General features: G+C 32.6%; 2 protein-coding genes and 1 long non-coding RNA gene across 4 annotated transcripts; 2 read left to right on the forward strand and 1 right to left on the reverse strand.

Annotated features, from left to right (window-relative positions):
• The first annotated feature begins 6,645 nt into the window (after positions 1-6,645).
• Positions 6,646-9,574, forward strand: LOC132757659 (ganglioside GM2 activator-like). Of its 2 annotated transcripts, XR_009629483.1 has the most exons (5): positions 6,646-6,880; positions 7,846-8,050; positions 8,477-8,687; positions 9,320-9,492; positions 9,531-9,574. XR_009629483.1 is itself a non-coding variant. In XM_060749005.1 (4 exons), the coding sequence occupies exons 1-4, from the start codon at positions 6,775-6,777 to the stop codon at positions 9,440-9,442; spliced, it is 645 nt and encodes a 214-aa protein (XP_060604988.1). In that variant the 5' UTR covers positions 6,646-6,774; the 3' UTR covers positions 9,443-9,574. The 2 variants fall into 2 exon arrangements, 1 of the variants encoding a protein (XP_060604988.1); XM_060749005.1 differs by having other exon boundaries at positions 9,320-9,574.
• A 2,831-nt stretch (positions 9,575-12,405) lies between these two features.
• LOC132757655 (ganglioside GM2 activator-like) lies at positions 12,406-17,871 on the forward strand. The gene is made up of 4 exons (XM_060749001.1): positions 12,406-12,610; positions 14,364-14,568; positions 15,585-15,795; positions 17,663-17,871. Exons 1-4 carry the CDS (start codon positions 12,511-12,513, stop codon positions 17,792-17,794), a joined length of 648 nt encoding a protein of 215 aa, XP_060604984.1. The 5' UTR covers positions 12,406-12,510; the 3' UTR covers positions 17,795-17,871.
• Positions 17,872-20,220: 2,349 nt separating this feature from the next.
• On the reverse strand, positions 20,221-26,483 carry LOC132757652 (uncharacterized). Its single transcript, XR_009629482.1, has 5 exons — positions 26,155-26,483; positions 23,948-24,024; positions 22,276-22,519; positions 21,465-21,620; positions 20,221-20,966 (listed from the first exon to the last, which is right to left on the reverse strand). It is a non-coding gene; the product is annotated as an uncharacterized LOC132757652 (long non-coding RNA).
• Between the last annotated feature and the right edge of the window lie 8 nt (positions 26,484-26,491).

Below are 26,491 nucleotides of genomic sequence, written 5' to 3' on the forward strand. Positions count from 1 at the left end.
TTGAGCTGAAAAATAAGTCCGCCAATCAACGTTAAATAACGATGATATTTATTCATTTTATTAAAAAAATATGAATGATCGCTTGTTTTAATAATAAAAACAAACAATTCTTGTAGGAGAAAAAGTCCAACCATCCATCCATATTTCTGTTACTTACTGCGAATTTATATTAGACCTGGCGTTGTAAAATGTAAGCGGCAGCCATTTTTTAAAGTTGTGTATTTCATGGGAGGAAAATAATTGTGTAAGATTCAAAGGGATATGATTTGGATTTGTTAGTCATACACCTTTTTAAAAGAAAGAAAACTTATTTGAGGATTGTAACAGACAAAAAATAAGTGTTGACAGATGTGAAAACATTCAAAAATAGGAGCTAGGAAAATGGAAAACTTGGAAGCTTGCTCAGGAACGCTGGGTTGTTTTACTTATTCTCCGAGTGATGGCTGTCACTGCTTTCCAATTTTTCATAAAGCATACGGCAGTTATTGCTCGTAGGATACTTTAATATGCCCAAATGTCATCAAGAGCAGTTTTGCATGGGGAAGGAATGTATTTTTCAGACTGTAAAAATGAAACAAAAAAAAATTCGAGACGAAATTTGGTGATTGGAATTTGAATGAATAGAAATAAGTTTTCTTCTTTTTATTACTTTTGACATTTAATTTATTTATCAATTTCAGCTTTGCTTCTTCTTTAAACAGCCTGCATGACATTGTCAGAATTGTCAGCAAAAATAAGATTGAGATACCACATGGGGAAAATCTTAAAAAAGTAGTTTCGTCATTGAAAAGTGTGAAATTATATTTTGATAATTTTCACTGTGAAATTATCAAATATAATTTTCACGGATAAATCAGTAATCCATTGAAAAGCATAAAATAAAATACAGTAAACATTTCAATCATGAATAATAATACTTGTTTTAGAACCATTTATTATCTGCTATCCTCGACTACCGTAAATCCGCGGCGCTAAGCATTCTCCGGCGTAACAAACAATAAATGGTCAACAAGTAGAAAATATACGTCACTAACCTGCTAAAAAAAATTATTTCCTCATAATTCTCACGAATATTTCACATGTATAATCTTCAACAAGTGTCAATGTCACCTTTTGTTTACATTTATCAATGGAGGCGGCCATTTTGTTTCACTTCCCGCCATTCGCGGATGTGACGTAATCCCATATAGTTCTTTGCAAAAAAAGTACAATTAGGCCATATGGCTACAGTTAGTACAAAAATATCTCTTATTTTTCAACTTAAACATGACATGAATGATTGCAGTGTATATAATATTGAAAACCAGTATTTTTATAGCAATGATATATTGAATTTTTCAACTGTCATAAAAATGGAGATATCCGATAAATATTTGAAGTACAAATGTATATTTCACCTTCTCTCTTCCCCTCGGTACGTGTACGTCGTTGAGAAAGGGTGCTAGGGTGCGTGAGCCCAAACACAGAGAGTGATGGCTTGAAAGACAGACCATTTACTAGCATCCTCTTTTAGGGCTAACTACTTTTCATATTGTCTCAGGTTACTGTTCATTAAGGTTCTCATTGGTCGCCGTATATGGTCGCCGTATAAACAGTGACCCATTCTTGATTGATTCATATCTTTGACTCATACTCCGTGAAATTGCATGGAGGTAAATTATCACACTCTTAAAGGGCAAAAGTGGTGACATGTCCCGGACTCCGTACTCGACAACTTTTTTGTACCTCAAAGGGCGGATGGACCCTCATTATGAAAATACTTCATCATCATCATCAGCAGCATCATCATCATCATCATCATCATCATGACAACCACCACCATCATCATCATCACCACCACCACCACTACCATCTTCATCATCACCACCACCATCATCATCATTACCACCATCATCATCATCATCACCACCACCACCACCACCACCATCATCATCATCACCACCACCATCATCATCATCATCACCACCACCACCATCATCATCATCATCACACCATCACCACCACCACCATCATCATCATCATCATCATCATCATCATCATCATCATCATCACCACCACCACCACCATCATCATCATCATCATCATCATCATCACCATCATCATCATCACCATCATCATCATCATCACCACCACCATCATCATCATCATCACCACCACCACCACCATCATCACCCATCAACACCACCACCACCATCATCATCATCACCACTACCACCACCACAACCACCACCACCACCACCATCATCATCATCAGCATCATCATCATCATCACCAGCACCACCACCATCATCATCATCATCATCACCACCACCACCACCATCATCACAACACCATCATCATTATCATCATCATCACAACCATCATCATCATCATAACTTCCATCACTACCACAGTGTCATACTGTTCATGCAAAATGAGAAAGGATATAGAGAATAATAGGTTGGTGCCGTGGATGGAGAAAGTTTATCTGGCGAGGCGGAGGAATTTATTGGGTGAGCCGAAGGCGAATCCAATAAATTCCGGAGCAGAGCCAGATAAACTTTCTCCATCCACAGCACCAATCTATTATTCTATTTATCCTGTCACCGTTTTTTTTTAAAGAATTTTATTAGGCAAACAACCTTTAATCACACTATCGGAAATGTTTCTATATAAACAAAGAAGGCCCGAAGTACAACAATGCACTCGCCATTCTTATTATCTCCCTTGAAGGCGCCATTTTGTTTGAAAAATGTGATAAATAAAAACAATTTTTTGTCGAATTTTGTTGTGAAAACTATCTAGAATGAAAGAAAATGGTCTAACTAAGAAAATGAATTCGAACAACAATATCTTTTATTCAGTCGTTAACGCTGTACAGACGTTTAAAGTATTGTTTATGTGACGTCACAATGTAGCGCCAAACAGCACGTGCAAAACAATCGAATCAAGTACGCTATTTTAATGTCGCACACGAATTAAGTTTTACATTTATTTCACTTTCATAATTTTTATTTCGCTTGAAAAATTAAAGAGTGAAAAAGAAACAAAGTTTTATCAACGTTTCCAAAATTCGTTAGTCTACACACAGAAGATTTAACGACAGTATTTTTCATACCACTGGAACGGCCTGTAAAAAACGTTTCTATTGGAAACTCTGAGGCGAAACATAAAGTCCAACATTATTTTTTTCTTGAAAAGTAGTCCGGCAAACCACGTGATCAAGTGCCGTAGATCAGTAAAAAATATACGGCACCTTGTTATCGGGCCGAAATTGATACAAGTGACAGGATAAATTCGAATATTGTCACGCAAAAGATAAGCCGTGACAATCAAATTCTAATAATCATTCTAACAAATTTATATTTACTTTCAAAACTTCATTTTGATAGTTTCATTTTGTTTTCAAGAGATAGGATTATTTAGTTAAAAGGATCTTATTAAAAAAATGAGTTTAGTAATTTATATTTCTTCCGTTTATTCCTTTTGTTATAGTGACAAAATAATGAAATTGAAATATTATATTGTAATAACTATTCATGTCTTTTTAGCTCCCACTTTGTAACAGAAGGGCCCTTGTTGTCCCCAACCACCCCGCAAATGAGCATTCTGCCCATCGCACAATAAGCACTTTCAGCACTTTGATTATATGCAGTACATGTATATAATAAATATAACCCTACCGATATTATTTTCCTTGAAACTTCATGACATTTTATTTTTGTTTTGACTTTAAATCTGCGTGGAACTTTCTCGATTTTAGTAAAATTGTATTAATTCTGAATTACTACCATGTTCAAGTGAGCAGGGAAGTATATTGAGTACATGGCGTTTTGAGCTCCACACCCCAAGTGCCTGTGGTTTGTATATGTAATAATTTTTTTTTAAACTAAATTTGTTTTTTTACAAATCTGCACTTTTCATATTTTGTAAACGTGCAGCCTAAATATGTTCAAAAAATAGACGCAATTTTGAATGAAGGGAGACAACCCTTGCATATCATAAAGTTTATATTTTTACACTAGTTTCCTCCCTTTACAAAAAATCTGGAAACAAAATTACATGCAAATTACAGATTCGGTTTGATTGAGTCTACACATGATGGAAGCTCCCGCTAGCACCGGTTTGAGCGGTACTCAATTTTCAAGTCATGTGTCGTCTGAAAGGTTAATTTCAATAATAAAGTTTAGTTGAAAATCTTAAAAAAACCCACCCTTATTTCGAGCTTTATCTAGATTGATTTCCGATTGTCTTAATTTTATCTTTAGCGAGATCTAAATTTAAATACAATTAATTTTATATTTATAATGATGATTATTATGCCGTCGCACAATCACAGTAGGAATATGTTATATGGCTACTGGCGGAGGAAGACCTTGGGTGCCTCTTCGTGTATCATTTCAGGCACAAACGGGGCCACCTACGTTCCGTTGTTTCATATAGAAATGATATACCGCATTGATTCGCCTCATCGTCGCAATCTAGAGAAGGAATGTGAATAATAGCCGAGGTATGCCGATATGCCAATAGATCTCCTCGACTGTATTATTCGTCGCCTCTAATCGGAAGAGGCGGTGTTTCATGATTGCATTGATGCATGTCAAATCGTGGATTAACTATACACTGACCGCGATCAGCGGACAAGCAGCGAACAAGCAACCCAGATGTTTGATATTTTAGGATCGTACGATCACGCCACCTTTTTTTGTTTGTAAATAACTCACATCGTATGAAAAATGTATGGAAGGCTAACTTCGCCATACCATCATTTAACTTTTATTATTTTTGATGAATGGACATGTAATTCTTCTGATATTGAAAATGAGTTTCATTTCGTGAGTAAGGATTCATAGTATAAATGGACTAAGTAACGTTATGTAACTAGTTATTTTTAAAAAACTCCCTAACATGTTTAAATTTCTTGAATTAAAAAAAATATATATATACAAAGTAGCTGTTTTTAATAAATAAGCTTATTTTATAAAGTAAGCTTTTAAAAATAAGATCGACCGAAATGATATAATGTGTATATTTGTGATTTTTGTAGTAAATGTGTTGTCTCTGTCATAATTTTTTAATTAAATTTAATATCCAAAATGTTTTTTTCTTTTAACATATCGATTAAGTAAAAAAAAAAAAAATAAAAAATTAAACGAACAGAACAAAAATCAAACAAACAAATAACACCAGAAAACAAAACAAACCCGAACAAACAACAATATCAGCAGCATCAACATCAATATAAAATCAAAACAAACAAAAAACACAACAACAACAAACAAAAACAAAAACATGACAGAATCCCTCACAACAACAACAACAACAACTTCTACTACCACCTACACATGTTTTTAGTGCACTAACAATTTTTACAATGTGGTACATGTATAAAATGTAGCAAACTAAAGTGAAGTTAGAATCTAGAACATACAACTTTTTATCAACAATACAGTCTTTATGTTTTATAATTCCTTGATTTAAAGATCTCACTATTGATCATTGTTTGAAGAAAAGAATGTTTATTTATATAATGTAAACCAAGTTCAGACTGTAAGATAATCTACCAAATTCTATACATAAATTAACAACTTTAATATATGTGTTTAAGTTCGCTACTTTGAGTACTCATGATGTAGTATGGTTAACCCACGCTTCCGTAGATTACTGCACGTGGCGTAGATATATAGACTTTCTGGGTGAACAGGTCAAATTTCTTACATCACTAATTTTCTGCCAAAAACTCCTGAGACAATAACAAAATGCCAGATGGCAAAGAGGGATGTTCCTAAGTTACAATTTTCTCGCGGAGCTTGCGAAATAGAGAGCTACAGTGTATGCATGCGAACGTGCACGATGTTATAATCGTAATAACTCGGCAATCTCCGGCAAGTTCGTGACTACATGAAGTCACCCGAGGTGATCCGATTGATGTTTTGAAGCTGCAACTCGTCGATTATCCATGACGGGAACGGATCTGTTTTAAACATTTGATTTTATTTAGATTAACTTTCCGCTACAAGTTCGTGAAAAAATAGTTTATTTCACTAACTTCCGTGTCATTTCAAGATTAAGCATAATGCTCTCAGACGGAAATGACGAAAATGGCTGGAATCATAGTTAGGCATGATTAATTACACTGATTTGCAAGAATTATTTCTATTTCGCATATAAAATGTAACGAACTGAATGTTGAAAGTAAAAATCAGTGGTTTAAACCTTTTATGTTCCGTTCCAGCAGCTTATAAGTGTTAAAATACGTGTTCTATTAAATAGCCATACGAACAGTGCAGACCAAGATAAGCCGGCACATCCATGACACCATATCATGACCTGCACTGTTCGATACTCAATAAGTTAATATTTTAGAAAATTTCCCTTCAATGATCATTTTTTTTCTCTCTCTCTCTCCAGTTTTGGCAAATCAAATTAAATTATTTAGCGTGGAAATGGTTAAGCCTAAAGACAATCTGGTTGTGACCCGAATGGGGCTCGAACATTGAAAGGCATACACCTTAAACTCCCGACCAGACTATCTTGAAACTAAATTTCAAACTTTGTAATGGTTTAATAGACATTATGTGAATTAACTAGTGTAAGCAATTTTAGTTATATTCGGAACTTTTTAGTAACCCCTTGCTTACTGCACTCGTATCTTGTGACCGCATTCTTGGAAACTCTTAATCCTTTAACCGGAACAGCAAAACAGTTCAAGATTTGTTAACACTGATATACTAACCTTTTATAAAGTTAACTCACAATTATTTAGATTAAAAGGGAATAAACATTTTCAGAAGAATGATCGTGAAATTAAATGTCATATGTGCGATATGTGTTGTATTAATTTATGGATTAGATGCACATGTAGCACCCCGCTCAACACGTGGAATCATGCGACAATGCCGTGAGTTAAAATTTTATTAAAAATCGATTTATCCCAGAAATGTATTTATTAACTAAAATTAAGATGTAAAGAATGGTATTTTATTCACAAAAAATATCGTAAGAACATTTCAGAATTGATGAAAACTAAAGAAATCCGATGCACAAGATGTAAACATTTTTTTTAAATTTGGAATTTAGGTATCTCAGTAAAAGTTTCCCTTACATATGTTAATACTGTTTTAGTAAACCCTTACTTCTGAAAAATTAATTTTGTATAATTCATTATTCAGCAAACCTCGCTTATAACGATACCGCTTATAACGTTATACCGCTTATAACGTTATACCGCTTATAACGATATACCGCTTATAACGATATTGTTGCCGCGGTTCCGACTCTTGTTTTCAAATTGGCAGCCTATCGTTTATAACGGTATCCGGATATTACGATATAAATTCCCCTGAATATCGTTATAAGCGGATTTTACTGTGGTTATGACTTCTGCTTTTAAGACAAATCAAATTGTTTGTCGAATTCATACGGGCTAATAATGTAAGAAAACGCATTGACTAAATATCTAATATATGATTTATGCATATATTGGGGCAAAATGATATAATAATTATAACAATTATGTCAGTTACAATAAAATCATTTTTTGTGTGAATAACTATATAATGATAAATCAAAATTTCTTTAAAAGTACATATACTTGTATCATTTATTGCACGAATAAGTGATTAAAACATCTTTTATGTCTATTCAATGCCACCAGCACCTTTGGCTTAAATAATAAGCAATGAAAAACTGTTTGAGACAATTATAGTATGTACAGTGTATATTTCTAGAAAATACCCGTCAGTATACACCGATGTATGTGCATTCTACACTACCATTGTTTCCTTTAATTAAGCTCAAAATTACATTTTTTTCTATATGTGTATTCCATATTTATAAACAAAATCAACCTATTATGTTTTCCAGGAAACCGCTCTCCCGGTTCTAGCCCAGTGCATCTAACACGATTGGATATGGAACCAAACCCGATTTTGTTACCAGGAGACATGTTTTTCACCATTGAAGGCTACACAAATAGGACACTGGGAAGTTCCGCCTTACATCTTGACATTGTTCGCGAAGGTTACTTTGTTAACATTCCAATCCCTTGTTTTAGGAACATCGGATCTTGGTAAGTACAAAGGTTGAATACCACTACTACTACTACTTAAGGTTGAACATCTCTAAGTGTTTGTATTGTACTGATCAGGGGAAGTAACCTCTTAGTTTTAATTATATGATAATTAGCTTAGTAAATAATTGTTGTTTTTTTCTCTCGCTTTACGAAGATTTTTTTTGGTGATAATGAAATATGTTATGGTCATATTATATAAATTTGTATTTTAAGTTTTTTCTTTTAAAATTAATTTAGATTTCCTATTAAATAACCCCCGAGCTAATTACGGTCTGGCAACTACAAATATAAATATAGAATAAACCGGGAACCAGACACGGAACGTCCTCGGCTATTATCTATAATAATGTTCCGATTTGAATAATTGTCATATGTCCATTTGCACTGAAACATTTCTGATTTTTGCTAGTGTATCACTTTCAGTACATACAACGACATGTGTACGATGTTAGATGACATGGTCAATGAAAACTGGTTGGGCATTACGCGTAACTTAGCCCGGGATATACAGCAGATGTTAAGGAATAACGGCATGACCCCTGGGCTCTGTCCCCAGCCCCCACAGACCGTTAGCATTATCAGGAACAGAATTAGGTTACCAACGTTACCAAGAGCTTTGAACTTTTTTGCCGAGGTTTGTATTTGGTATTTTCATTGGATAAGAGCGGGCATATGGTGAACCGCTATTTTTAGCTCACCTGAGCATAACGTGCTCATGATGAGCTATTGTGACCGGCCTGTGTCTTGCGTCGTCAACCGAATAAGTTTCAAAATGCATCTTCTTTTAAACCATTGAACCAGTGTAGAAGTTTCCACGTGTGAAGCTTTTTCCAAAGAATTCCATTCAATGGAGAATTTTGGTTGCCACGGCAACTGAAAGAAAAAAAACTCTAAAAACTCTCTCTTCAAAATGACAAGGGCTAGAGCTTAGTAGATATGATTCATTGTCTAGTCGGGCTCTACCAAGTTTGTTCAATATTATGAACATCAGGTCCAAATTTGCGCCGTATAATGGTTTCATTGGGTTTTTTTATGTGTAAAAAGTAAAATTTGGCATTTGACTGCGCAAACATATAAAAGATGCAGTGATAATCTGTCAATAAAGAGTTATGGTAGTTTGATGAAAGGAACCGTATACAGTCAAATGCACTTATATGGAGATTGTACGGGACTTCCGGTTTTCAGAGGATTCCGGTAGAGGAACGTTTTTCAGAGGTTTTAGTGTAGTATAGAAGGGAGACTTGATGATGTTGTATTTATTTACAGGGTACCTACCTAGCCAGAGTTCGTGTGACGGACAACGTCAGTAGGGATGAACTCGTCTGCTTTGATTTGCGAATCAACATGGAGAAAGACTGTTCTGGCTTCTGGGGATGTATTTTCAATTAATAACATTAAACTTTGCCATTTTAACAGTTTAGCAGCAATTTTGAGCTTGCCTTTTTTATATACAATTTAAAATGTATATTTTATATGAGATGAAGAAATTCATATATTTTGAATAAATCTCAGGACATTTGCTATGCTGGTTTTAATGTTTATTTCCGACCTTTTGTATATCCATATCAGTCCCAATTGGAACATCCTCGGCTATTATCTATAATCCGACTGACGGAAGGACCGAAAAGTCCCTCTTTGCGAAATCCACTAAATCGGTACGCTCTTTGCCAAGGCACAGGACATTGTATGCCGAAAACAAATCAACAACAACAGTTACTTATCCGTTGAATGCTCCTTCCATTGTTAAAAGTACGTATGTTGTGTGAAAAGCAAGTATACCACGGAACACATGAATGTTTTAACTATTTCTTTCTTTGGAATTTTTTAATTACTGCAACTCCACAATAAGCTACACAATATCGCGATGTTTCGCCACATCCACCGCCCCAGCATGCTCTTTAATCTAAAAGTGATTTGATTATGTACACATCATTTTGTACACACCATACATATTGTATATCTGTTTTACCAACAAAATTTTTTTGGCAACTTTTATTTCTAGGGAATAAAGCCCGAGTAATCGCTGATTGTACGTATTTACATTAGGGTCCCGTCAAGCAGCTGAAGTTTTCAAAGGACCTACCCCTGGAAAAAATCTAATCTGCATTACATGTTTATCATATTTAACAGTCGATTCTGTGCAAATTGTAAACTACATCTTCCCAAAAAGAGTTCAGAATTTAAACCCATGCAACGCTGTTTAATACTAAGTGTTAAGAATGTTTGCTGTCCAACGTATATTTTCAATCCCTTTGATGAATACGCGTACGGATATCTTAAATTTAATGCTTTTTTATAAGCACACACGAGAAAAGACTAGAGGTGGCAATGATAATTTCATACAAGAATACCATCTATCAGACAGATAACATTTTTCATAAATATTGCCTATATATGATGTCCGGTTTTTAAAACATATACATGTGCGTCACCTCAATTAATATGCTTCTATAAACAATATTGTTTGGGTATAGTATAGTACAGTGACTTTGCAGCTTTACTTGAGGAGGGAGACCTTAGATGCCCCTTCGTGCATTATTTCAGGCAATCACGGACACCTGGGTTGAAACCTAGCTTGATAGCTTCCCCACGTTCAAGAAAAAGCATTTGACAAGCTAACTGTTAATAGTAAATGGAGACGGAAAAATAACTTTACTTTGAGATAGTCAGCATAAAAGTCCAAATGTGCAGGAACTACTCGTAAAAATCTCTCTTTTTCGGTAATTGTTTCCTTCATTTTTAATTGGTCTTTATGCTAGATTTAAGATTTTTTCATGATTTCCGTGAAAACAACCAGGAAAAATGACTTCCAAAATCACACTGAACTTCCCTTTTTGGAAAAGCCATTAAGTGTTTTTTTCTCTCTCATAAATGTATTAACTCTTGACATTTTTCCCGTTACACTATTATATTTTTATCTTACTTAATCTATCTTGTAAGTTGGAAATAAATACATGTATTCAAATTTAACGGACTTGGTGGTATTTTTTCCAGTAATTTTCATATTACCTTTTTCTTATAATACCGAATATAAGGGTCACAGAAGTGATTAATCCTTTTGTACAGTATATGCTTGACACTTTGACTCTGACAAAAAGTCAATGGAAAAAAATGCAACTATTGTACACCTCTTTACTTAGGGGATATTATATGAGTGTAGTTCAATATTGAATTTATAGAAAGAATATAACATTTGTTTTATTCAACGAGTTTAATAAATTAAGTAATGAACCTACACGAATATTATATTCTATTTATCACATACATGAAACTAGAACTGTTTTTATCACACACCTGTGCCGATTTTGCGAATCCGTAAATATGGTATTGCACGGCCGTGCATATATTTTGACGTGACGTCATTAGCGTTATACAAACATAGTCTAAAGACGCGCTAAATGTACTATAGGCGCGTCAATGAAAAATGACTCTTATTTCACTTTAAACGGTCTTTATTTTGGGTATGTGATAAATAGAATATTAAATTCGTGTAAGTTCATTACTGAATCTATTGCCCTCGTTGAAAAAAATAATATTATGCTCGCCAGAGGCTCGCATAATATGATTTTATTATACTCGTGCAATAAATTCAGTATTGAACTTACACTCATTCAATATCCTCTATATAGTAAAAAAAGAATCATTTTTTTCACTTATAGTATAACGCTTACATATAGCGCGTCCTTACGCAAGTGACGTTACGTCAAAATATATGCACTCCGTTTTTACGGAGTAGCAAAAGCGGGACGGGTGAGTTCAAATGCGCAAAAATATAATCACGAAGGTGATTAATTAAAAAGCATTTGCACGATAAAACGTGCATTATTATACTATGATGCAAGTAAAATTAATATCAATTTTCATTCTAACATGCTAATAGAAAAGAGAACTGAAAAAATACTGAGCGTAGAAATAGTTTTCTTAACGTCAATTGGTTAATTGACGTCATATATTACGTTATTATATACTTTTTCTCTTTTTTACCATACAATTCTTAAGGTTTCTTCTTTAATTTTGTGTATTTTACAAGAAAGTAGTATGGAAAAAAAAACCGTAAAATACGGAAAATATGTTTCACTACAGTGAAAAAAAATACAGTAAAAATACGGAAAAGGAAAATGAAAATTCGCATTTTATTTCATCATATTTCTCAATATTTCATTTATATGTACATAATAAAGCCTTTTATCCGCATAGAAGCAGATCTTTTACCAAGACTTTTCACGGGAATAAATTTAAACACACCTTGTTATATTAATGGTAAAATTGCAATTCTTTAAACTTTTTGAACTGCCCACATTTTCCTTTCAAGATTTTGATATAGTTATTAAGTGTGTAAAATTAATTTAACTGGATACGAAAGAAGTCATGTGACCACTGATCACTCGAGAGTTGACAGTCTTTCAAAGAAGTAACAGTCTTTCAAAGAAGTAAAATTCCAGGGATAACTTTAAGTGATGGAGTTAACACGGGTTATTTTTAATTTAATATTAATATCTATAATTCGGACAACCAATGGGACACAGCGTTCGACTCAAACAATTTGGCGGAACTGTCGTAAGTTTTTTAAACTTCATATGTTTTAGCCTAAATATTGAAAATTGATATGTGTTTACAGTTAGAGTTAAAATGTTATTTTTTTAAACTTGATTGCTACGTAAAAAAACAACAACAAAAAAAAACAACAACAAAAAAACAGCCAACAACAACAAAATAACAACAACCGGCAAAAAAAAAAAATAAAAAAAATCAACAACTAAAAAAACACACCAAAAATCAACAAAGAAAAAAATCAACAACAACAACAACAAAAAAACACAAAAAATACAAGAACAGCAACAACAAAACAACCACGGTTGCTGGTGTCATACGAGGAGACATGGTCATGACCCAAAGAGAGTTCGAACAAATTATCCCTGCTTTCAGAGACAGTCATCTTAACCATTACTAAACGGCTCCCCCTTTTACGGTATTTTTTTTGTACAAAAATATATTGATATACGTGAAAGAAATGCAAAAAATTTAGGCAAATTTAGCTCAGGGTTTTTGGATAATTTAGTGATTTTTTTTTTTTCTTTCCTTACCCGCATGTTACGATCCCCGATGGGTAGGGACGGTGAAAGCCCCGAGTAAAACCGCTTTTTTTAAACCCATTGTGCTTTTGCGCCATGGGGGTTTTCACCACCATCCCTTTCCTTCTTTTCATTATCGTACTTTTGTGCTTGGGGGGCAAAAGCATCGGGGGTCCCAAACAAAATTTAAAATTTTCACAAATAGCCCAAAAGGGCCCAAAACCTTTAAAATCCCGGTTTGAAAATTTGGAAAGAACTCTATATGCATATATTTTGTTACTTTGCACATTTTGACATGTTAAGATATAATTTTTATGTAGCTACTTGAATGATACTACTTTAATACCCATACTTTTTGGAATTTCGTTAGACATGTCATACATGTGTTTAATAAATGAAATGTAAAAAATAATGGATTAAGAGCATTTTAGGTGTCTTACAACTGTAAACAGTAGTGCTAAATTAACATGCAGTTATGTACCGTGGAAATGTTAACAATTTGAAAGTAGTATACAAGATACTACTTCACTATAATTATATGAAATTCCCAATAGAGCTAAAGAAGCAGAAGATAGATCTTGTATATAACAAATGAGTATGTTTTTGGAAACTGTAACAAGTTACTAAAGTATAAAATAATAAAATTTTAATGAATAAAAATGATATCATTTCTATAAGGCATAACGGGCCTTTAAGAGTAGGTATTCCTATTGACCAATCTAACCTTTGTTTTCAGAAAGGAAAACATGTATGAAGGAAACAAATGTATACGAACAACATAATTATTTAGACGAATTACAATCAAGACTTAAAAAAGAATAAAAAGAAGATAACTTGAGTTTATAATAGGTCATGAAATTATAATGGAAAGTACAGCATCTTCATATTTCTTGACGATCAATGGACCTAATTTTTGTTGCGTAGGAATATTGCGTAGGAATTACAAAGGCCTTAGGCTGATACAAATGTCAGTGCGTGCTCCATTCTCATTTATTTGTTTAGGCAAGACTAGACAAGGCAAGACAAAACCAAACCATCTAATGCAAGAAAAAACCGACCAAGACTATACAAGACACTCTAAGACAAGACCATTTAAGGTAAAATAAGATAATATAAGACAAGAGAAACGAAACTTACATACACAAACCTAAATACACATTTTCTGATAATAAAATAAGGAATAACATAATATATGACAGTAATGACAAAAACATATTGTATTTCTCCTATTTTTTCAGCAAATCGTGACCTTGCATCCAGCGCAGTGCATCTGACAAATTTCAATATAGAGCCGAATCCGATCCTATTTCCCGGCGATATATATTTCTCAATAGAAGGGTATACTAATAGAACCCTGGGGAGCTCCGCCTTACATCTTGAAATTGCACGAGAAGCTGCGTGGTTCAACATCCCTGTACTGTGTATCATGAACGTAGGTTCCTGGTATGTTTCATTGCGCTCCCTTTATGTATTGTTAGTTTTAAGCACAGACGTTCGGCACATTTGTCTTGCCAATAGTAATCTCCCCTTGATCGTCAAGAATCCAGCAGCCGTTTACTGTATATATTAATTTATATGTAGTAAACGGGTGCTGGATAGTAATTTTGCTCGGGGAAATTATTTTATGATAATTCGACCATTATTGGCAAAAGACAAATGTGCCAAACAACTGTGGATCTACGTAGATTGTCAGTTTTATATAAATTTTATAAAAACATGACGTCATTTACATGTATTACAAGAACGTCACCGGTTTGAACTCAAGAAAAATGATATGTAACATCTTAGTATGATGATACTGCAAGACCAAAATTTGTTTGTTTATCGACAGTTTAACATAGTTAAAATCTGACTATGAAATTAACGAAAAAAAATAAAAAGATAATATTATGTTAAAACTAATTCAGTGTAAGGCGTCATGATAGCATTTCATTTCATATGTAGTCATTAATTCGTGTACACAAAAATCTTTAATTAATTTGCGCACTGAATGTATTGAAAACAAGCGAGGAATTAGACCGATTTTTAACAAAATTTTTGAGTTCAGACGCTAGTTTTGTCGATAAAGTCTCGTTTTGAAATATCATTTTCAGTGATAAGATATCATGACGATTATTATCATTATTATAATTATCATTTTTATACCATTTTATTGCAACACACATTCACACATTAATTACAGACTTACTTAAATGTATGGTTAATTTGATATTTTCAAACGCTTGTTATACACTTGATTCGGACGATACGTAGGCTGATAAAAACTTATCTGTTTTAAACTACTACTCGCAGACTTCAAAGATAATTTACTTATTAAATTCTAATTATTGTTGTGCTTTGCAAATAAAAATGTATCGCATACCAGGTTAATTCACTGATTTGAAGGTTTTAATAATTTCGGACTTTGTTGGCAGAAATTCATTAAAAAACTAATAACCATTTAACTAAAATAATTACAGTACGTACAACGACATGTGCACACTACTGGACGATATGGTTAGTGAAAATTGGATGGGAATCACTCGCAACTTATCTCAGGACATACAGACCATGTTGAGAAATAACGGAATGAACCCCGGGCTCTGTCCCCAGCCCCCGCAGACTGTCAGTATATTACGGAACCGAATTCAGCTGCCAACCATTCCGGCGGTCTTGTTCTGGTTTGCTGAGGTATGGACTGAACTACACGTATTGTAATATAATAAACATAATATACTTTATATATAGTAACTGTATTGTATTTAAATTGTAATCAAATAAACATATAATAACTATATTGTACTAAACTTGTAATAAAAGAAACATATGATAACTGTATTGTATTAAAATTGCAATACTATAAACATATAGTGACTGTATTGTATTGCAGTTGTAATAAATTAAACATGCAGTGACTAGTAGTGTATTGTATTATGATTGTAATACAATTAACATATAGTGACTGCATTGTATTAAAATTACAATATATTAAACATACAATAACTGTATTGCATTAAATTTGTATTACAATAAAGCAAAGTGGGGTTGATTATGCCCGATATGGCGCCATTATATGTCGCAACGCCTCTAGATGTCGAACTTGCGCTAAATGTTGCGCCATTGTCGCTAAATATCGCAACAGCCGCTAAATGTCACAACATATTTTGGTTCATATAATACTAATCTTTTAAATATATAGCTTTGCGTCCTTTATCAAATTTATAATTAGACGCGTGTCCATCTACATGCCCCTCATCGCTGTGGGTTAGAGTCCCACCAGTACATGTGAGCTTACGGAACGTCGGTGGCAATCGCAACTTTTCGGCCCTTTCCGTCAATCTTCGTATATGGACGATAATAACCGACGCCGTTCCGATTGACGTCTTTGGTTCTACTGAAGTTAGAGTTCGTGCAAGGAGGGGCATCAGAGCTCTTCCACCACCAGTAAAGCTGGAAAATCGCTATAAGACCTTAATTGCGTTGGTGTTAAGAATTAATTAGGCATTTGCATGTCCTAATTAGAAGTTTAGAAAACTTATTAGGAACGTTCAAATTAGATTTTTTTTTAATATTTAGTCTTCTGAAGCTCCTACTTATTAAGACCTTATTTCTCAACTTCTAATATTATTTTTATTTCTCCTAATTAGGCTTTTTAAACTTCTTATTAAGTTGTTATAAGGTTTTTATTCTCCTACTTATATGAGTAAAATTCTTATTTAGTTGTAACCAATTGTGAGAAGAACTATATAAGATTTTATATCTTTCGTTCTAATCCATTTCATCATTGTATATATTGAATGATTGTATATTATGTACTGTGAATGATTATGAATAAAATATGTTTAAACTAACCAATTGTGATAAGATTAACTTAAGTCCTAATAAGGCTTTTATAGCTCTTAATTGAAAGTGAAAATAGTTCTTATTGGGCTTTAAAACTCCTAATTACGAATTCTACAGGATTTTTTGAGAAAATTAAGATGTTGCACTAGACGGTTTCATACCAAAACACCTTTGAGAATGTTGTCATTTTATTAGAGATTTTCGACCACGCGACCTCAATGCATCGACATGTTGCAAGGAAAGTAACCGTGCGACCACATACACACATCACAGTCAAAGAGTTGTCCGCCCTTTTAACGTTAAAAATATGCCATTCTCTTATTGTTATTTATAAGCAGATAAATCTTGAATTGATTTATACACAACAATAGTAACGCGGGTTTCAGTTTACATCCTTTTAAGAGCGCTATGAAATCTTTTCCTATCTGTTATATAGCTAGTCCCCAGGTCACCCATATAATGTTAGTATTGACAAAAAATCAGTTGTTAAACATAAATTTAGATATTGCGACATTTAACGGTACTGTTGTGCCATTTAATTAAGACATTAAGCGGCTGTTACGACATTTAGCGACAAAAGAGCGACATTTTGCGTCGTTGCGACATATAACGGCCCCACACCCAGCATTGTATTATCTATGGACATGCTTAAGAGCTTACCGAAGTAAATTTTCACTTTAACTTTGATATAATGCAATGTGCATATATTTTACAGGGTACATACCGAGCCAGGGTTCGTGTGACGGACAACGCCACTGGGGATGAACTCGTATGCTTTGACTTGAGGATCAGTATGAAGAAAACCAACAGAGAATGTTCAGACTTCTGGGGATGTGCCTTCAATTAATGTTCTATAACTTTTAGATAATTCACAATATTTAACTTTGTTAATAGAACATTAAAGATGCAAGATGCACAAACAATTACATGGTTTTTTCGTTATTTAATTGGTTATTAGTTATACCTGTATCAAAGGTATCTCTTACCCTGCCGGTGATCTGGTAAAAGTTTGAAGAAAGCTTGTACGAACTTTATTGTCTTGTGTCACGTTCCCAGAACTAACAAGTCCTTGGAAGGAAATAAGGTCTTGGACAAATTATGGTGTGAATCCACGATCCCTGCGTTTGTGAGGCAATCATCTTACCCACGAAACAATAGTTTTCGTTAATGTGCATTGTTGTTTGTCTAGAATTTGGCAGATCATTTTAGATTAAGATGTGTAGCGAACAATATATACTTTTATTCGACATAATAATATCGACTTAACATGAAAAGAGTTGAATTGTGAGTAAATTCGGTCCTTTAATGCTAAAACAATACATATAACGCCGTATTTAAACTGCTAGTTTATTGCAATCTATTGTCCGATTTTCAAAATACTTACACCAATGATCAATATAAACTTAAGTCTTTTAAACCGAAAGTACTGAATTTAGCTGTAAAACTTACAACCTGTCTACTTTTTTACATATGATTTACACAGTCGGTTACATTTACTCGAATTATAGCGAGACTTTTCTTATTGAAACATGGCCAGTGATTGGCTGAAAAGGTGCAGGGAAAACCGTAAGATTCAATGGCACATGAGGTGATTGGATGAAAATGAGATTTATATGAAAACTAATTGAGAAACTTACACTATATTTTTTCTAAAGAAGTCACTATGATAATTTGTGATTTGGATATTTGCATTTATAATCAAAGCACTGAAAGCACTGGAGGGTCGCTTGCGCTGACAAATTTATATGACATTATATTGCTGGTGATCACTTGAAAGGCCAAATTTCCTGTCCTTTTGCAACTTTTTTATAGGGTCAAGTCATATTCAAGTGGAAATGACTGAGTACAAAGGAAAGTGCAATATTTTGCCATATGATTTTATTCAGGGAGATTTATCATTGACATCCAACAATTACAACACGGTTTATCAAAAGTACTAAAAACCAGTACTTTTTCTCAAGTGGTTCAGTTGAGATCGAAAAACCAAATTGCTTTATATCCTCAAAATAATACTTTAAATTGGATAAATTTTAAGAGTACACTACTGACAGAAGCAGAAGCTGGAAGTAGATAACCAAGTCCTCTATTAACAATGACTAAGCATTGATAATTTCATCTACTTAAAGGCATATGAAAAACATGCTCATTCTTGGTGATTATAGTTATTATCAATCTGATATTCAAGTTATCATCAACCCATGTGCATATAGACTGGATAGTGTTCAAACAACTCGAAAAGAAAATGGTTGAAAAATCTTTGTTTCTATGCATACTAGTAATAAGTGTTCCATCAGGGATAAACTTTCAGTGATTGTGAATACATGACTTATCAAAGTCACAATTTCATCCAGAGAGATTCATGAAATTCTCACAAAACAATAAGTAAAGTATGATTAGTTAAAACTAGAACTATCACTAAATGTGATTAATACCCCCACAAGACTGCTTTGGACATTAGGATGTAACAGAATACCTTGTAAAAGAATTGAAATAGAGTTATGTTTGTGGGCAATTAAAGATAGTAAGTTGTGGTTCTTGTATGTTGCATTTCCTTTCAATGTGGTTGACCATTGATGAAGTTTTATTGAATTACTCTATAATAAGTCCAGAAAGACAAGGAAAAAGATCAATAACTCTATAAATACTGCAGATTGAGTAATGGTTATTGTACACTGCACTTTCTCTCATTTCGCTTGACCATTGTATGAATTTGTATTGAATTCAAACTACATGTACTAGTTTTCAAGTTATGCACTGGACAAAAGTAATTAAGGGCACTAACTGTAGGGTCATTCCTGCAAAGTTTTATTACTGTGCAGTCTTTGGTTTCGGAGGAGATTTGTTTAAAGAAATTTTTGACGACCCACGACAACTGATGGTGGGGGATCACAATAGTTCACCATGAGCACGTTGTGCTCAGGTGAGCTAAAAAGTAATGATCAAAGTATAAGTTTGTGGATGACCTCGGCAATGCCATGACTGTAACAATACCTCTATTTTTTAAAAAGAAAAAGTCGAGCTAAAAAGGGGCATAACAGCATCAAAAATAATTTATTGAAACTAAATCTGCCTTTTGATACTAACATGGCAAGTATCAACTCACTTCATTTCCTTCATAAGTTGTCCTGCAGAAATCAATTGAACACCATAACTTATAACATGCTTTCAGTAAAAAATGACATTACTTTTAGATTATTTCACAATAAAGTATAATTTCAAAAGTAGCCAGACCCTTATTTGAATGAGGATGAAAAGCCTATAAACAAACAGAAATTTTGTGGGAAATACATTTATTTCTCAGAAAAATGTGATAAATAAAAAAGTAGATAATTAATATTTGCAAATCATGAAGGAAATTAAACAAATTCAGGAAATATGACAGAATCACTTTCAAATCTGAACATTGAAAATTAATGATTCTACACAGAAAAAAAAATCTGCTCTCTTTGGCTTGTATGATGGGCTATAGACCTCGGACATAATAAGGTGTCATATCTGAACTACTTTCAGTCACAGTAAAATAGCAGCCTCCATTTACCAACATTGTGCCAAAGTTATACATTGTATATGTTTTTTCAATGCCATTCATGAAAATATTAAATCTGCTGTTCACTCTATGAAATATATTTGGATCTTGCATGCAAAAGAAACAAAATACCCATTATATGATATGTTCCAAATTTCTTCATACTTACAAAAATTATATATTTATGTAAATTAGTTCATTAACAAGCAAAACTGTAATTTCATTGTTCTGACGAACACTCTGTAGTGTTTTTGTTAAACAGCCATACTCCAAGACCGACAAGTTTTCTGTGGCATTATATTATCCAAAATTAACAATATTGGGAAATAATGGAAAACAAAAATATTAACAAATACATGTATAAAATAAAAACCAATGTATATTAATTTAATGTCCATTTATAGTTGAAACTGCGAAATTTAGCTATGTCAACGTCTGAAGGGATTCCAGTTCAATTAATCTTGTGTACTCCCATAACTGAAGCTACAAATATCTGAAAATAAAATATATTTGTCATGTTGCAAGTAATTGTTTATCTGGCACTGAATATATTCAACATCATAAAGACAATGTGCTCCATACATAACAATTTACCAGTAAAATCGAAGACATATTTCTTATATATATTATATATATATATATCTTTATCATATCTTTGCATGAATTATCATAGTAAGCTTACACCACTATGTAAAATGCTAGTTTCTGGTCACAAGAAAATCAAAAGCAATGGATGGTGTGATATACAGACTTAATTAACTTTACAAATGCTGCTGAAAAACAAACAAGAATATTGTCAATTTCTTTCAATTAAATGATAGGACAAATATTGGTTTCAATTAATGCTGCTGTACAAGAATAGAACATCACTTCTAACTGCAAGCAGAACCATAGTGTATTCTGGTGTCAGGAAAATAATTATTATCGCTTATTTTTGTATCTCATGCTTTCTTTAGATGGATAACAGTAAAAAATTTAAAGTGTACTATACCTAAATTGGTATTCTGTATGCTGAAGTTTCCTTTTGAATACAGAAATAACTCCTTCACATAGTAAGCTTCACTTCAATTAAGTTGTTCCAGAATAATAACATTGTTCTACTTGGTACTTCAGACAGCTTCATTTGAACAGAGTGGGCAACTTCTTACTGCAAAGTGGGAACAAGGTTTAGTAAAACAATTAAACAGCATAATTTGTTCAAATACAAGAAACTAGAAGCAGGGCATAATCTGTTATTGTTTTTCAGAAAAATAATTGAAAATTTAACTTTTGAATGGATCATTTCACTATGAGCATACATTTCAATTTTTTAATTTTCTAGTGTAACATGTTTACAGTAATATATATTTTTTTGTATGATTACTAGTCCTACAATGAATTAATGTAATTCTGGAAAGGAAAATTTTAATTTTAAATACTTTGTCATGATTTTGAATTAGTAAAGGTCTGCAATGATATCAGTCAAACATTAGAAAGTAAAACCCTGATATACAACAACATCGGTGCAAGTTGAAAATTTGGAAAAACCCTTAAACTATAATTCATTTATTAATCATTTTTCCACATAATCTAATAGTAAAACATGATGATATTTGTCACAAAATCCTAGGCTTCAGGCATATGCACCATGCAACAAGTGATTACAGTAAACATGTTTAAAAAGTTTGATGACTGTAATTAATTACTAAGGGATCAGTAATTACCACAAGATGACAAACCTTAGAACCTTATGATAAGGAAAGACCTTTAATGTACATGCAATCAACAACAGACCTAAATTTATTATTGAAAAAATGACAAACCTGTATGAATTTTTTTCTTCTCTGCAGCAGAAACCTCTTCCTTACAGATAATTGCAAAGAATCTATAAATAGGATCATGATGATCATCATCACGATGAAGACTTCATGGCTGAAACTTCATCACTTTTTGCTATAACAAACTACCAGTTTGAGCTATCTTGTCCTGTATACATGTATATAACTTGTCTGAACCTACATGTACTGTACCTTCACTGTTATCAAACAGTAACATGACAGAAGTCACCTAAAAAAAAGCAAAACAAAATTTAATGTCTTATAATATATTAAAGATCATGCACAAGTAATCAGTATTAAACAAGCAAGTTATATCATTTTACCACAATTTTTTCTGCACATATGATATCTGCATTAAATATATATTAAATAATAACTTTTTAAAGGTCCATTAAGCCTTAGAAAAGATAACATTTTTATTTTTCAAACTTTCCTTTTACATATCTTGTTGCAGTTCTCAAATAGTTACATGTACTCATTGACCATGTACATGTAGATAAGTTATCTGGCAATTGGTATAATTACATTAATTCAGTATTTTGTATGTAAGTCAAAATAATACTTTGCTCACATTTTGCTACCTTTACAAACACATGACTGTTTGTTCAGTGTTACTCTTTTCAGTTGTTAAACATTTAAAATGCTCTAAATACATCATTAAAACATAATTGAACACATATTTGACCTTTCTAAAGAATTACAAAATTATTTATCTTTGACACATTATATGTGCTTTTAAGATTTTCAATATTTTTTACCAGAGATTCTTTTACCTATACACTTACTCTATAGATTAATTACTAAGAACAGAAGATAATGTAAAATGTACTACACATTTAGTAACACACAACTTGACAGCAAATTATACATTTTTCAATATAAATTAATAAGATACAAAAAGAAAAAACTGTTTCTCTCTGTAACCAAAGAGAAATCATAAATATTGTAAACTTCAGACTCATACTCTTATTACTACCTTTAGCTAAGGTTGTTATAATATATGTACTTTTCCAGTCAAAATGAGGTAAATATTTTTCAAGGAATTCTTCTTATAAATTAATATGCGAACACAAAACAAATAAATATTAACAATATGACAATAAGTTAAATTCAGTATTTGACCATGATGGTCAGTCATCTAAAGGTAAATGTCATATATGAATTACTTAAAGGGATTCCACTGAGGCTTTTGACATGACCAGAATGGAAATAATATTTCAAGATTGATAATTTGATATTCTATTTGAATGTAGATCTTGGCAAAAAACCTATATGCAAAAAATTTCAGATCATGCACTCGCTCTGTTTTCCCAGAATGATTACTTGAATAGTGTAAAATGTCCCAAAAATGAACAGTGCTTTTGATTCATACATGTATTGGGAAGAATAGAATTAGAATAGCACAAATATACAATTTTCAATGTATTTCTGAATATATTTCTTAATAGTATGTGCATATCATTCTGGACACAAGGAAAAAACAACAGCATTTATTGCAAAAAAAGCTGGTATACTGCTTTTGTACAGGAAATACTTCCATGACAGTAGTGTTGTTCTTAAATTTGACTACTAAGTCAAATATGTGTTTCAAATTTTCCAGAGCTCAATAAAATAAATGTGGGTTTTTCTTATAAACAAACATTTAAAGAGAACTTACACTGAACAATACTATCATAGTATGTCTTGACCATGTCACATTTAAAACCTCACACAACAGTTTATTATATCACACACCTGAAATAAATGCCATTTCTTATTTAACATTCATATGATTTTCATATCAACAATAAAGCATTCCCAACTTAAAGTTATCTAAATCATTTGGCTTAATAGTCAAATCAGCTACATCATGTACATGTTATATATACCAACTCAAAACAGGTCAATGCATCAAACTATTGGACAAATCAGAAGCAAGTAAAATGTTGACCTTAACCATTCAGACAATATCATTCATGTTTATAATATACAATGATTATATTTGTGAAATTAATCAGTCAAATCCCATGACGTTATCAATTTAATTTCATATATATATATTTTTCTTATATCAACAATTTTTTCATATTATTAGAAAATCCCCTAATCATCATGTAAATAAAGTGTTTATATGATACACAGTCTAAGTACTATCGTCCGTTTTTGTATGCACTAGCATAGAGCAGAATGGGGAACCACGCACTTGTTTGTGGGAGAACACTTCTGATCAGGAATTACCTTTCTAAAAAATCTAGTTGTAGAATCTTTCTTTAAATACAGGTAAATATGACTGAGTGACAGGGCTTGAGCAAAATAAATAAAATCCAGTTGTTTGCATGTTGTGTTTGTCCTAAGTGGTCTCTTTATTCGCTCATTTAAAGCTTAATACTAGGTAATTATGTACATAAAGAGAAACAGAAATTCTAAAAAAAAGTCCAAAATAGCAATATTGAAAATGCTGCAGACTCAGTTTGATTGAGCCAGTTTATGGATAGTACTGGAAAGTGCATGCTACTGTTCACACCCAATAGCATTAGGTTAAGCAGTATTCAACATTTAAACATGTAATGGTAAATTTTTTAAATTAGAAACATTAGCAGGTGTATTTTTATGGCAGTGATCATGGAACCTCCAATGTGACATGTTAGTGCCATTCCATGAAAAGTGGCGTATGATTCCCAAAGAATACAATGTGTGTTCCCTTAATGAAAAAAAGAATGGGGAACTGAACAAAAAAGGATACTGTTCTTCAAGATTCTGTGTATTTTTTTCTGCGTTTTTTCAAAAACTTTGGTTTAGATAGTTTCAATAATTAGAGTAATTTAGACTATAAAAACTGAATTTGCAAAATATTTGAACTCAGTTAGTGTCAGTGTGAGAACTGAAGCCTAAAGAATAATCAGACACCTCCTCTAGGACAGACTTAATTACTACATGTAAGGCCTTACTGTTTGCATGTAAACAAAGTAGTTTTTGACTTCCATACAAAATACTAAATCACTTTAACTATACTGATTGCTAAAAAGCAACAGCTGAGGCAAAAGTTGGTTCAGATAATTGCCCATTGAGTAACTTTTTGGAAGTTATAACAGCCACCAATAACAGGCTTTTGAGAAATAAATTAAAATCATTTCTGGGGCATAATGGGCCTTAAAGCCAGTATGTGCTAGGGGGCAAGGACAGTAACTTTCATTTTCCAGTACTGTTTAGCCTCAAACAAACCGAACCTGCAACATTTTCAATTGTGTCATTTTGGGTGTTCTTAAGGGATTCTATTTTTCCTCTATGATATGCATTGTAAACATAAACAATAATTTTTGATTCACCAATCTGCCATTATATAATGTCATGCGACAAATACCATGGTCAATAGAACTATAGAGAAATACAATGTATGACAATCTGCTTGTAGAAACGAATATCTATGAGTAAATAAAATCAATATATTATCATACTTATCTATTACATCAATCTATTATCTAGTTTATTTATTAAAACTCTGAAAGTTATATTAAATATCATAATATATTATTGATACAAATGAGAATCCAGATTAATTCAATAATTTATTATTATACTGTTAGTTCTGTTAAACCTTTATCTGTTATCTATTAAATATAAAGGATATACCAAACAATTCCAAAAATACCCAAACCATAAATATTTTTCAGTCCAAATGTATTTTAAAAAAATTTGTTAATTTTAGGTGGGCGAATCGTCACTAAATTCGGACGAATCGTCACTGTGGCGAATCGTTACCCTGTTACGACAATTTTTATTTATAAACAAATTAATCTTCAAAAATTAATCTCACGGGTGGTTCAGTTTCATAAAATCTTTCTTATTTAATTCGAGGTAAACTGTCAAAATTATTCAAGAACTTACAATTTCTTCAAAATATCCTGGATGTCTGTATCAAATAACGAAAGTCGAATCAAGCTGTGGAAGAAGCATGGCTGACCTCGGTGACCTGTCACGTGATTCAATCGCGCATTGATATTTTTTCTGTACACAGCACAAATTTACTGTAATTTTCGTTATCATAATACATTTCAAAATGTATGATAACCCTCCTGTAATGAATGAAGGTACGGATTTTCTAACTTGTTACCGACAATATGGAACTATTTACTACGTGCATGTATAATTCAGCCGAAATTCGGTTCGCAGTAAGCCTGAGATGTAGCTTATAACTTTGGCTCGCTTTGCGCAAGCGCAGCGA

The sequence above is a fragment of the Ruditapes philippinarum genome, unplaced genomic scaffold (genome assembly GCF_026571515.1).
Source record: "Ruditapes philippinarum isolate M1 unplaced genomic scaffold, ASM2657151v2 ctg3585_1_1_1_1, whole genome shotgun sequence".
In the NCBI taxonomy this organism is placed as follows: Eukaryota; Metazoa; Mollusca; class Bivalvia; order Venerida; family Veneridae; genus Ruditapes; species Ruditapes philippinarum.

What these genes read in the sequence shown, in the direction of transcription:
- LOC132757659 (XM_060749005.1), top strand. Translation starts at nt 6,775, where the DNA reads ATGATCGTGAAATTAAATGTCATATGTGCGATATGTGTTGTATTAATT. An exon ending in TGGAATCATGCGACAATGCC is followed by an intron (nt 6,881 to 7,845) that starts GTGAGTTAAAAT and finishes TATGTTTTCCAG; the next exon opens with GAAACCGCTCTCCCGGTTCT. An exon ending in TTTAGGAACATCGGATCTTG is followed by an intron (nt 8,051 to 8,476) that starts GTAAGTACAAAG and finishes TATCACTTTCAG; the next exon opens with TACATACAACGACATGTGTA.
- LOC132757655 (XM_060749001.1), top strand. Translation starts at nt 12,511, where the DNA reads ATGGAGTTAACACGGGTTATTTTTAATTTAATATTAATATCTATAATT. An exon ending in ATCATGAACGTAGGTTCCTG is followed by an intron (nt 14,569 to 15,584) that starts GTATGTTTCATT and finishes AAATAATTACAG; the next exon opens with TACGTACAACGACATGTGCA. An exon ending in TCTTGTTCTGGTTTGCTGAG is followed by an intron (nt 15,796 to 17,662) that starts GTATGGACTGAA and finishes TATATTTTACAG; the next exon opens with GGTACATACCGAGCCAGGGT.